Source organism: Podarcis gaigeae, assembly GCF_964106915.1.
Source record: "Podarcis gaigeae genome assembly, chromosome: 5".
Taxonomy (NCBI): domain Eukaryota; kingdom Metazoa; phylum Chordata; class Lepidosauria; order Squamata; family Lacertidae; genus Podarcis; species Podarcis gaigeae.
In genome coordinates this window covers 57,242,281-57,256,089 of record NC_139681.1, presented here as the reverse complement: position 1 = coordinate 57,256,089, position 13,809 = coordinate 57,242,281, and the positions used below count along the sequence as shown (strand labels likewise).

Genomic DNA, 13,809 nt, shown 5'->3' with positions numbered 1-13,809 from the left:
AAGATGAGCATGTGCCTGAACTAAGAAAGATCCAGGTTGGACTTTTCTTGATTCTGAACATGATGAAATGTAAATGTTCAGCTATAAATTAAATACAATGTACATCCTTATAGAAAGATCTTTAAACCTTTTAGCAGTCAGCAATCCAGCTGTGCTCTCTGAATCTTGACACAGAGGTCAACCAGTGTTTTGTATGCCTTCTTTGGAAATATGGCACTCATGTTTCCAAAGCACCTTTTCCTTCTATTATTACTACCTTACAGAAAATCAGCTGCCAAAAACCTTAAGATCATAGTTCTACAGGAACAAGGTGTGTTTACCAAGAATTGATTAGCTCCACTTTAAGTACTAATCTTGCCAAGGTGAAGGTGAATTGAGCAAGAAAAAGCAGCTCATCCCCTTGTCTGATCCAGCAGGGCTGCTCTTAGATACCCTGGCCTTAGCCTGTTTAAGGCTTTAAAAGGAAAACAAAACATAACCCAGTATTTTGCATTTAACTTGGAAGCAAACTACTCACTTCTCTGGTAAAAACAAACAAACAAAACCTTGGAAGCAAACTGAAATCCAGTCTACATGTTTTAACTCTGAAATAATAAAATCCCTGGCAGTCAGTATCTGTTAATAGGCACACACTCTGTCTCAGTGAACATTGTTGAAAGACAGCCACACGTCCAATGGATTACAGCAGTGGTGAGACACCTCTGGAGGCAATTTCCCCCAATCCATGTCCACTTACCCCACACTTGATGTCACATGTCAGGTGTAAGGCAGGTAAAAAGACACAGCTGCATTGGTAGGGGGCTTTTATTTGGTGCCTTTTAAAATGGGTGTCAAATCCGCTTCTGGGATTGGTTCTACACAGGGTCTCATGAGTGCAACCAGTCCCTGCTGGAAGTGGGGCTTGCAGCTGCCACTGATGAGCTGACTTGCAGTGACTACAGATCCCATTTTGTTTGACTTCATGGTTTGATTTCAACGGTTGGCCCCACTTTGCTTACATGTGAGATGACTGAACACCAAAATAAGGCTTCTGTCATGTTTGGATTTAGCTTCCACACCAAAAGTTTGGACCCCCCAAAAAAAACTACCATTGCCAGTACTTGATGCATGTACTTTCCATTTTTCATACACAGAGCATCCATCAGTCACAAAGTGAGCCTTCTGCCCTCAGTACAGCTCATAGTTCTTCCTCAATGTATTTTTTAATACTCTCTTGCAGTTGCATACCTTTTTCTCCACCTTTTTAAGCTCAGAACTTGCTGAGCTCCCTAACACCAACTTGCAACACACAATTCCAGATTGTTTAGGAATCTTTATGCTCCCCCAAATAGTATTGGGGGGAGGAGTGCAATTTAATATTATTTAGATTTTATAATAATCTCATAGCAAATTAAGTTTTTTTTGGCCACAAAATATGAGGTTTTTTAGCATTACATATTAAAGTCCATGAAGAAAACTTTTCTACAAGTTTTTTATACCTGCTAATCAGTTACACAAAGCTGAAACTTCAGGATTCCTTGTGTCAGCCTAGCTTAATTCCCTAACACCTTCCACTGTCTCCGGTATTGTTCAATGAGAAAATCACTTTGAGCCACAAAGATGCTAAGCAAGCAAGAAGTCTCATTTGTTAGCACTAAGCTTCTGTTTGTATGTTAGTTACTGTGGCAGTGTCTCTGATGTGTAACACTCATACTAATGCTGTACATGATCAAAGGCTTCCAGCAACGGTTTCACCTCCTCTGGAATAATGGCTGCCAAAAGCATCAGCACCTCTTTCTGAAGATATTGCTAAGGCAAACCTCTTCCTGGGGGCAGAGTGAATGCTTCAGGTGAGCATTAAAACAGCCATGCTGGGTCAAACAAATAGCCTATCCAGTGTTGTGTAATGGGCTTTCTGTCATAGAAACCACATACAAAAATTTTAATAGCATTGGAGCTATTAAAACAGCATTTTCCATTTCTTCCTGTTTTCTTCCAGCATCTGTCAGTCCATGGTGTTAGGAATAGTCAAAGCATTAAAAAGCTAAGACAGAACTTGCATTAAGACAGTCCCTTTTCTGAAATAATAGAATGGCTGCTTCATTCTTTATGTAGCAGCACACATGCATGTGCCAGTGCCTTTGCTTTATTAAAGGACCATCCGTCTCTTGGCTCCATTGTGTCTTTATCTGCTTAACAGGCACTTGCAAATGCATAGTTGTTGCTTGCCCACTCTGAATTTGTATGCTTACATCTAACAATATACTGTAATGTGAAAGGTAAGAAAAATGGCGAACATCATTATTTTGAAACTGGCACAAATGTTCATTTTGTTGTAAATACTGAGCCTGGCCTCACCTTCATCTAGGTGAAAACTCATTTGAAAAGCAGTCCTGTAGTTTACAGTCTCTTTAACATGTTTAGTCATCTTTTGTAACATGGTTTTGCTTTTGGATGTTACTATGCTGCTGGTGAGAAAAGTTCTACAGCTCAGGGCCAGACTAGATACAACAGTAGGCAGCTGGTTTTTCAAACAGTATTTTAATAGTCACAGCCATGCCTCCCCCCATTGAAACTACAGTGTAAGAGGAAAGGGATAATGCCTCTCCCTGGGGCTGTCATTTGTCTTGGGCAGAAATTAATATCTTTATAATATCTGCATGTTTTGACCCACAGAAAGAATGGTGTGGAGAGAGTGGTTAAAACACACTCCCGTTCTATGATTCTGGTTGGATCTCCCCTGCCACCCCCTCCCAGCTATTATTAAAGTATTAAAAATAGCAACACTATCTGCCTTCAGACGTAAGAAATGTGGGTAAGGAAACAGGGGCTGTTAGGGATGAGTATTCTAGCTCTGGCCTTCATCAGTTTTTATCGTGTTCCACTTTGTAAAAGGTGACTGTGTCTAGTGGGGGAGCCTTTAATATCTATGGAGGCTTCCAGCACATTTTGGAACCATACTTTCCCCTATAAGGAGCCCCCGCAAATACAAAAATTCTCCTCCTTGACACAGTCACTTCCTACAATTTAGACAATGATAAAAATCTAATAACCAAAGAAGACTGCTGCCATGCCTGATTATGCCTACAGGTATGAGCAGTGTAAAAAATGTCTCCTCTTGATGTTGCTGTGTGTTACCTGTTTCCAAATAAAATTTAACTGCCCATTTGTTGCGGAGCATAGGCATGTCAACAGGTGTAAGCCGTAATGGGTGTATGAAACAGCCATGCCATAGGCATAGGCAGGATTTATGTTGGGGGAGTGAGGCAGGACATCCACCTGTCATCATCCTCTGTCTGGCAGATTTGGAATGAAATGTCTCAACAACTGTTTTAAATTACTTTCTTTTGCTCGGAAAAATCTGTCAAAAATATTTCTACAGTTTCTACTTTTATTTAAGTATTTTTATTTATTTACTTGATGGGGGGAGGCAGCTTCCCCCTCCCGGCTAAGCCCATGAGCCATGTTAAGAGGCAGTATGCCATGAATACAACAATATTCTTGGGAGCAACAGTGTTGGAGGGCTCTTGCCTTTATGTTGTGTTTCCATCTTCCCAGGAGCTGGCCACTGTGAGAAATGGGTGCTGCCTTTTAGGTAGTGGTAACAACTAATTCTGCGCTTGGTGTTGTCTAAATGTAGCTGCATATGTGATCGTTGGGAAGAAATACACAAGAAATTGCAGCAGCCACATATGAGAATGCTCATACCGCATTCAAAATTTGCTTTCAGAAGTGCCTGGCATTTGGCTTGTCAAGCAAGTATGCAGGGCAGCACTTGAACCAGGCCTGGCATGGGAAGTGAGAAGCTCCACTGTGCACATTGAAGTCACTATTAAGGCTTCGGTCTGCCATTTTGTTGATCACCCTTGCTATCAAGTTATTCTCTAGCTTTGGCTATATAACAGTAATAATAGCAACAGTTGTAACAAATATTTTATTTATTTAACCCTTTGTCATGTAGTGTCCCAAGGTGGTATGCAACAGCATAGCGAAACAAGTCACAAACGTGGCAAAACAGGTGAAAACCATAGCATCAGGTGAAAAAAGCAAACATAAGTTGTTACCAGCCAGACTCAAAATCAGTCCTTGGAATGTCCTACTATTCAGCCATTTTTGCCTCCTGTTAGCTACTTTTCTTTAATATTTAACAGAAGGCTAATCCCTAACAGACCTTGACTTAGGTTCTTATTTTTAGAGCAGGGAGCTTGATGTACCTTTTTGAAAGGTCCATGTCTTTGATGTGCATTGAATCACTCTTAGGTTTCATGTAGGTTTCATGCCCAAAAAATTCTGTTACGTTGATAAAGAAGGATTTCTCTTCATAAAAATCCTTATCCAAGCATTTCATAAGAAAATAAGGGTCTCTGACATGCAGTTTTTGAGATTACCTCTGAAGAGTAATTTCTTGTTCAATAAAATAATGACAATTTTTTTCTTTAAAGTTCCCCAAGTCTGAGTGGCATGTTGGGAATACCAATATATGCTAAAGGTTTGTGCAACAATACAGGTTGAGTGTTTTGTGTCATTTCCTCAAGTCTCCCTTGAGTAGTGTAGCTTTACAGGGAAAGTGTGATGATTGTGACAAGAACATTCCAACACTATTACCGACACCCACCACAAACTGCTTTACTTGTTGCTTGAACAAACTTAGAGAGCTGACTTAATATATTGTACAATTGCTCTGTTCTAGTAAGGCTATCCAGAGGCGAGCATTTAGCAGTTTTATCACTTTCTCAAGATTTGTGTACATACATAGCACTGTGCAAATCATCCCCTAGGTTTGTTGAAGCAAAACAAGGCAATAGTGCCTTACCCTCTGGTAGGTGTTGAGAGGCACTATTAAGCCATGTTTAGTCTCTCTAGGGACCAGCATAGGGTTGATTCTACAGTCTAAGCTTGAATGACTCTGCCGCACCATCCCATTTTTAGCAAGAGAAGAAACAGTCAGCTCTCAAGTTTGCAAGCTCTTGCCCCATTAAATTCCTGGCTGCTATTCATATAAGAAGGTCCATTAGCAGTATGAAGATGCAGGCCTCCCTCCCTCCCCTCCACTGTTGGAGGGAAGGAGGCACTGTTCTTGGCAATGTCTGTCCAGAATTGGGTAGGTACATTGCAGAGAATTGGAAACAAAGGGTCCCATGGCATCAGTGTTCTATTAGCATAAGTGTTCGTGGGCTGGAGTCCACTTCATCAGATACATGTAGTATTATACACAGTTGGCAGTATGGGTATAGAGAAGGGAGAGAGAGAGAGAGAGAGAGAGAGAGAGAGAGAGAGAGAGAGAGAGAGAGAGAGAAGGGGGCCAAATGGCCATGAACAGCAACAAGTACATAAAATTGTCACAACTACTGTATAAACCTGAAGAGAAAGGGAAAAACATTCACAAAAGCAGCAATTGGTGATAATATAATTATCCTAAGTTTTGCAATTGTTAGTTAACATTTGTACTGAACAGGAAACTATTGTCTGTATTCAAGCCTGAACAGACTTGGACGTCTTGGTTCTAATTCAACAATTTCACGCTGGAGTCTCCTTATAAAATAATGTCAGAGAATGCAATTTTTCAGGTTAGTAACAGGGCTCTGGGATGTTGAAATGTACTCTTACTGGTTTCTGAATACTGCCATTTCTAGTGTCTGATTTGCAAACATTTCGTCTTTTGCATAGAAACTAACCTTTATGTAGAAGGACATTGCTGGCAGGTGACAATAGATTACAAAGGAATATGAGCAGGTGCACGAGTCCTTAACGTTAGGTCTTACAATAGTGCATCAACTTTGTCCTAAAAAACACTCAGGCATCTAGGGTTACAGTAGGGTCTGTGTCCATGTACAGCTACTTAAAAAGGTCTCAGCAAATATCAGACCCTGGGCAGGAGAGGCACTCCTTCTGGTAGTCAGAGCCCCAACTATTCCTGGCTTTCTATGTTAACCAGAACCTTGAATTTGAGAGTAGCTATCTTTAAGCAAGGATAAGTCAACTCAAGACCTGTGAGAAAACAGTATCATTGTTCAGGATGGCCTGTAGATCCTTGACATTATGCAGACATGGTTTACTTGTGAGCTGTACATAACAGGTAGTGTTGTGTCAATTTTTTCCCCTTATGGGACTCTCCTGTAGTAGATTATTTCTGGATACTAGTATAACCTTGATGGTCCTGCTTTTTCACTTCATTGGGTGGGTGTTAATAGTTTAAGAAATGCCTGATGTAAATGCTTAAGGTGTGAGTCCCTGTCCAACAAGTTGGAACAGATGCAGTTCTCTTAATAAGACTTGGCTATGGACAGTGGATCTTGTGGTGTCTTTGTGGTGAAAGTTAGAATACAAATGTTTCTGGTATAAGGTGGTGCTTGTATTTTTATTGCATAGATGCACACTGGTGTCCAGAAAGTGAACTGGCTGCTTGAACTGGTCCAGGTCCAGGTCCATGTTCAGACAATCAACCTAATTTAATAAACCTTAGTTTGTGTGATTCCATTTAGTGGCTTAAACAATCATTCAGAAGGACAAAAAATACTTCCTCAGGTTTTAGATGGTGTGAATATGTCACAGCAAGAATGGTCTAAGGTGGCAACTTTTATAAGTGAAATAATTAGCAGGATTCCAACAACAAACTGCTTGTTCCCACAAAACGCTTTTCCTCCATAGAAGCTGCAGCAGCATTGTCTCTCCCTACCCCCCAAAAATGCTGTTTTGCTGTGGCACTTCAGCCACCTACCACATTTCTGTCATGTCTGTGGTCATCATGTCATCATTGTAGGCCGAGGAAGTCGTGTACAGAGAGACAGGTCGGTGGATTCCAGCATAGTTTAAGAAGTCAGACAATATGTGTTGAAAATACAGCCTTTGGGGTACCTGGATCAAGGGAGAAGGATGGCAAAACCTAGCTTTGTTTCTCCTCTCCCCTTCGCTTGACTTGGGGTGAGAGAAATAAAGCTATATTTTGCAAGCAAAAGCAGAGAAGCCTCACTTGCTGCTGTTTCGAAGAGCAAGCAGGATTGCTCACCCTTCACATTAGCCAGTGCTTAGGGAGGGGGATTCTTTTAATGCTAATTTCAGGCATGTGAGAGAGCTCCCTGCAGGGTGCACTCTTGCATTCCTGCACCAAACAGGTTCGCTTGCCCTTTCATCCTACTCAGCAAAGAACCCTCACATGCACCGAAAGCCCAGTTCTTAGGAGGATTGTTCTTCCTTCATGCCAGCTGCTAGGTAAAGGTGAAGGGACCCCTGACCATTAGGTCCAGTCGTGGCCGACTCTGGGGTTGCAGCGCTCATCTCGCTTTATTGGCCAAGGGAGCCGGCGTACAGCTTCCGGGTCATGTGACCAGCATGACTAAGCCACTTCTGGCGAACCAGAGCAGTGCACGGAAATGCCGTTTACCTTCCTGCCGGAATGGTACCTATTTATCTACTTGGACTTTGATGTCCTTTCAAACTGCTAGGTTGGCAGGAGCAGGGACTGAGCAACGGGAGCTCACCCTGTCGTGGGGATTCGAACCGCCGACCTTCTGATCGGCAAGTCCTAGGCTCTGTGGTTTAACCCGCAGCACCACCGCGTCCCTTTACTGAGTTCCAAAAGTGTTATTTGAAATATCCATCCCCATTCTCCTTTAAACAGTGCTTTTATGCAACTCTTTGCTGAAACAGGAGCATGGGGCTCTCTTAAAGTGCTTCTCAAAAGCACTGTTTGAAGCCACTTGCACACTTCTCTTGTGAGCAGGTGGTAGTGGCAGGGGGGAGAGTGTGAGACACCTTTCTTCCCCACATTGCTGCTGTTGCCTGCGTACTTGTAGGAGAAGAACATGCGCTGCCTCAAACAGCACTTCTGAGCAGGATATAATTCCCACTCATGGGCAATTGAGCAGAGATTACATCCTGCTGGGAACAGGATACACAGCCAAGCCAGACTTAAACCCCATCCTCCCATTGATCTATTGACATCAGCAGATAGGCGTGGTTTGGGAGAAATGGCCTCATGGGCCACATTGGTTCCCCACCCTTGCTGTATGAGATCGACTATTAGAATGAGACTTTTTCCAGCGGTTGGGTAACAACCAGTGCAGACAAACCCTTTTTACAGAGAACATCTATTGTTGGCCAGCCAAGTTTTTCCTGTTAACATTAGTTCATAAAATGTAATTTTAAGGAATTTGTTATTGTTTCTTGGCATCAACAACCAGACCTATAGAGTTACCTTTGCTTCCTCAAAACCTCCAGTTTCCTTTAGCCTTGCTGTAGAGACTCCCTCCAATGGATGAGAGAGAGGTTTTGCTGGGCATGTCCCTCATACGTCTGCTTCTTCTTTTTTTTACATTTTTAGAAAATGTTTCAGCTTTCCTATTTCGTCATTGCATAGTATATGCCAAGCCTTCATTGTAAACAAGAAATGTGAGTTCAGTTGTGTTTTTTTTAAGTGCTCTTGGTCAATGAAAGTGAGATTCAAATTCCTAACTGCTGATCCTGCATGATGGGGGAAATAGCCTCAAAATACAAACATGTCTTCTCCATAAACGTAAAGCATCATTTCTGTGTTTGCACAGTATTCTCATTGTTCCTTCTTGCCTAGTGTAATTCAGTGCTGCAAGATGTAGTGAGGGCCACAGGCTTAGATGACTTTAAAATGAGAGTGGCACAGTTATAGAGGATGGGTGTATCACTGCATAATGTGATAGCTAAACAGAGCCTCCCAATCTCAGAGATTGTCTTTCTCTGAACATCCCTAGCTGAGGTGCAAACAGCAGAGGAGGGCTGTTTTCATACCCTGCTATGGTCTTTCCCAAAGCATATTTCTAGTTATTGCTGTCCAGATATGTCCACTGTTTGCCCGAGCCTAGAAAACCTAGCATTGGTTGCTAAAGGCGGAGCACACTTGTAAGGTAGAGGGGGGTGTTGTATGTTTTACAAACAGTCTCCATACAAAGGCAGAACCATGTCCTAGCTTGAGAAACCAGTTACAGCAGGCTAGTGAGGCAGGAACTGTTTGCACAATGCCACCAGGTCTATTGAAGTGTTGTGGCATTTCAAAAGCCTCATACTGAGTACCATTTGATAGCCTAGGGACTGTTTGCTGCTCTAGGGACTGTTTACCATGTTAGTTGTAGCTGAAAGTTTCCCTGGGAGGAAAAGATCCTCTTGGATGAGAGTTTTGAATGTGTGTAGAACAACAGAGATAGTTATCTCAGATTTTCCTATCATTTTCTTACAGGGAATCCCCACCCCCCCATAGGGGAATAAATGGCTACTGTCTGCCATCAGTCTCTTCATAGTGTCCTGTTGTTCGGAGCTCTTAAATATTCTCAAAAGGTGGTGCTCAGTTCAAGTTGAACATTTTTCAAAGAACAGGGCCTATTTGTTCAATTTCAACTTCTAAGCTTCTAAATCCCAGAAGAAATTAAATGAGGTGCCTAGAGCTATGGCAGCCTGTGATGTTGATTTGCTGCAGATGTCACCTTTAATATCATGCACATCAAATGCATGCGATTTCTAGTGCAATGTGGTGCCGCCACTGCAGGAACAGTGCTGAATTTAAGGAATGCTGTGAAAAAGATATTATTGATAATAGCTAACTGTACAGTCTCCTTAAAAGCCATGCAGTAGGAACTCTTGAGGATGAAGACATGGGTAGGAGATAAGGGTTTTTGCTGCTATGCCTAAATGCCCTTGTGTATCTGGTTTATCTGACCCTTGCAGGAGAAACATGATTTGAGCTAGGGCAGGTATATCTTTTGTCTATTAGCGCTGGATTACGTCTTGGTATTTCAGGCATGGTTTAACAAAGAAGTTCTTTGGAGGTTAGATTATTTGACCCATTTGGTAGGAAATGTGTTTGCAGGCTAATAGTAGCTTGCTCCTCTTCCTCCTATCCGTTCATTGAAGCCTAAGGCTAGCTCATGGTGTTTCAGACAAAAAGCACCTCCTTTCTCCTATTGCCTGTCTTTTCAGATAATGTGATCTCTCTTCACAATTCTTAGCTTTTCTTCTTCTCTGAATCAAAGCTTTCAGCTTTTGACACAGGGAGAGAATTGATGATACAACTAGATTCCCTAATAATTGCAGCATTTTGTAGGTACTAGGGGAGGAAACAAACCGACCTCCAAGGGCTTTGTGAATTTCTGTATGAACAACAGTACAGTTTCTTCTCTGTGCACTAAGAAAGAGTCTGTTGCTTGGCAATTAGGTGAAGCTTGGAGCGTAAAAGAATAAAACTACTGTTTCTCCCTTTTGCAGATCCTGCTGACTGAAGAGTTTGTGGAAAGAATGCTGGAAGACCTAGAAGATCTGAATTCTTCAGAGGAAGTAAGTTTCTTAACTCTAATATCCAATGGGACTCTTTCTGTATTCAGGGGGTTGATTTGCTTGGTTGATGGTTTGATGGCCTGGTTTCTTGGCTATAATTCCAGGGCTCATGTTTTCTTTGCTGTTATCACCCAGTCCTTGAAAGTCCTTCATGTGGCCACCCCAAGATTATGTGGTCGGAGCACTGGGGATGGTAAAGATTGAATGTTCTATTTTAGGACATCTATGCTAGCCACTCCCCTAGCAGTTGTTGATGTTTTGGCAAAATTCCGACAGAATTCCTATCCCTTATAGTCTACTGAATGTAGACATAGACTTTGACTGTCCGTAATGACACCTTCTGTAGTTTTTTACTGCTTACTTGACAGCCTTGCATTGTGGTAAGAGCATTTATATGACTCCTGTGGGGCTGCTAATGGTTTTTCATGTGCATATCATAAGGTAATCCTCCCTAACATTCATTCATTGCCATGAAAAGCAAATAATCCTAATTCTCACAGTACCTGTTGACTCCAGTCAAGGTTTGTCTGCTTGTAGAACAGCCTTTCCTACTTCTACTGCCAAAACTGCCCTGTTGTTTAATTTTTACTGCTGAATTAGAAGGCTGTGTTGTAATGAAAGTTACAGTAGTAGTTTATTTTTAAATTGACAAAGGATAAGGGGAGGGTAGCAGAAATTTAGTGAAGTCAAATGGGCCTTAGAAAGCACTGCAAATAACAAGGCCAGTGGAAGTGATGGCATTCCAGCTGAACTATTTAAAATTTTAAAAGATGATGCTGTTAAGGTGCTACACTCAATATGCCAGCAAGTTTGGAAAACTCAGCAGTGGCCAGAGGATTGGAGAAGATCAGTCTACATCCCAATCCCAAAGAAGGGCAGTGCCAAAGAATGCTCCAACTACCGCACAATTGCACTCATTTCACACGCTAGCAAGGTTATGCTTAAAATTCTACAAGGAAGGCTCAAGCAGTATGTGGACCGAGAACTCCCAGAAGTGCAAGCTGGATTTAGAAGAGGCAGAGGAACCAGAGACCAAATTGCAAACATGCGCTGGATTATGGAGAAAGCTAGAGAGTTCCAGAAAGACATCTACTTCTGCTTCATTGACTATGCAAAAGCTTTTGACTGTGTCGACCACGGCAAACTATGGCAAGTTCTTAAAGAAATGGGAGTGCCAGATCACCTCATCTGTCTCCTGAGAAATCTCTATGTGGGACAAGAAGCTACAGTTAGAACTGGATATGGAACAACTGATTGGTTCAAAATTGGGAAAGGAGTACGACAAGGCTGTATTTTGTCTCCCTGCTTATTTAACTTATATGCAGAATTCATCATGCGAAAGGCTGGGCTGGATGAATCCCTAGCCGGAATTAAGATTGCCGGAAGAAATATCAACAACCTCAGATATGCAGATGACACAACCTTGATGGCAGAAAGTGAGGAGGAATTAAAGAACCTTTTAATGAGGGTGAAAGAGGAGAGCGCAAAATATGGCCTGAAGCTCAACATCAAAAAAACGAAGATCATGGCCACTGGTCCCATCACCTCCTGGCAAATAGAAGGGGAAGAAATGGAGGTAGTGAGAGATTTTACTTTCTTGGGCTCAATGATCACTGCAGATGGTGACAGCAGCCACGAAATTAAAAGACGCCTGCTTCTTGGGAGAAGGGCAATGACAGGCCTAGACAGCATCTTGAGAAGTAGAGACATCACCTTGCCAACAAAGGTTCGTATAGTTAAAGCTATGGTTTTCCCAGTAGTGATGTATGGAAGTGAGAGCTGGACCATAAAGAAGGCTGATCGCCGAAGAATTGATGCTTTTGAATTATGGTGCTGGAGGAGACTCTTGAGAGTCCCATGGACTGCAAGAAGATCAAACCTCTCCATACTGAAGGAAATCAACCCTGAGTGCTCACTGGAAGGACAGATTGTGAAGCTGAGGCTCCAGTACTTTGGCCACCTCATGAGAAGAGAAGACTCCCTGGAGAAGACCCTGATGTTGGGAAAGATGGAGGGCACAAGGAGAAGGGGACGGCAGAGGACGAGATGGTTGGATAGTGTTTTCGAGGTTACCAGCATGAGTTTGAGCAAACTGCGGGAGGCAGTGGAGGACAGAGGTGCCTGGCGTTCTCTGGTCCATGGGGTCACGAAGAGTCGGACACGACTAAACGACTAAACAACAACAACAACAAAGCAGAAATTTACAGTCAAAGGAAATAACACAACCAACTTGGAACATGCACACCTGGTTTTCTGTAATGGAGTCTGTCTTGGGGCCTCTCCTGGCCAAAACTGAAACTTCCTTTTAAGGTGCAAGCTACTATAGAAAAGTTATTTTTAGGCATGCTTCATATTTATTTTTAGGGGTGCTTCATAACAGTCTTCAGGGTTGGCAGTGGGGAACCCTCTCCATTCCCCAAAGTCTTAGGTCAATGAGAAGTTTGGTTCATCATATGAGGAGTTGGCAACTGCCTCTTGGTCAGGGCCAGAAAGACAGCTGGCTCGGGGACTGCACAGTTACCTAGAATCTTAAAACCATGCAGGAAGGCTTGGCACACTTCTTACATGGATTAAAAATGGATTTGAGAGACATTTTGAGGAACAATCAACATCAAAAATGGGGGTGTGCTGTTTTTTTACAGCAACAAAAACTAGAATGAAGTTAAAAGACTGTTTCATCTTGCATCTAGTACTTAACCCAGTAAATGTGAATGAAGTTGTCTTTCATTATTACGCCAAGTTTACTGCCTCCCTAATTTTTATTTATCTCAAGATCACCCAAGTTTTTAGTGAATAAATGATAGTTCTAAATTACTTTTTAACCATTTTTTCATGTGAAGAAATTATTGGAGGAGTTTTAAAATAAGTTTACCACTGAATGATCTTCCCTCAGTGAAGGAGAGCCCTAATGTGAGCTTTCTCTTGATTTTCTGTAAGCGTGATCTACTGGTTCTCTCTGTTGACAGTAGGTTTCTGATATGCCCAGGATACCTGTTTTGTTTAGCTGCCAAGCTCTTAAACTCTCCCATCATGGTTAAGAGATTTCTTTAATGTTAACATATAAACACCTATACATTCTATCTCCCTTCAAATGACATTTTCTAGTTCAATTTCTTCAGTCACGCTTTGGGTTTTTGCTAGCTACCATTTTTCTCTGTACACTCATTTTAGAGTTGTACTCTGTCCTCCACTTTACCTGAAAAACATTTACATCATCATCCTTAAGTGTTAAATCATCCCAAACTTGATGATCCTCAACTCCTGTTTGCTTACCCTGAGAAGTTAAGTCTAAAAGCTGCTCTGTGACTTCTTTCATGTTCAGCACCAGCAGTTTGGTTACTTCAGTTGAAGTGTACAGGCTCAGCTTGTCCCAGAAGAGACCCTAATGTCTAGCAAATGACTGCTCTAAAATGCTTTGCTCAATAGTGTGATAGAAATTTCCTTAATCTATACTCTTCCTCTTCATACCACTATCACATCCAAGAACTAGGGCCCTGCAGTTCCATCAGTCTAGCTGGTCCTGTAGGTCCTGTA

General features: G+C 42.0%; 1 protein-coding gene across 4 annotated transcripts in view; it reads left to right on the top strand.

Annotated features, from left to right (window-relative positions):
* SUFU (SUFU negative regulator of hedgehog signaling) overlaps positions 1–13,809 on the top strand; it is a 70,463-nt gene that overhangs the window by 48,694 nt on the left and 7,960 nt on the right. For all 4 annotated transcript variants that reach the window (XM_083738027.1, XM_083738026.1, XM_083738025.1 and 1 more), the window contains one exon: positions 10,207–10,275. In XM_083738027.1, coding sequence (XP_083594153.1) covers positions 10,207–10,275 — 69 coding nt within the window. The remainder of the gene's footprint in view (positions 1–10,206; positions 10,276–13,809) is intronic.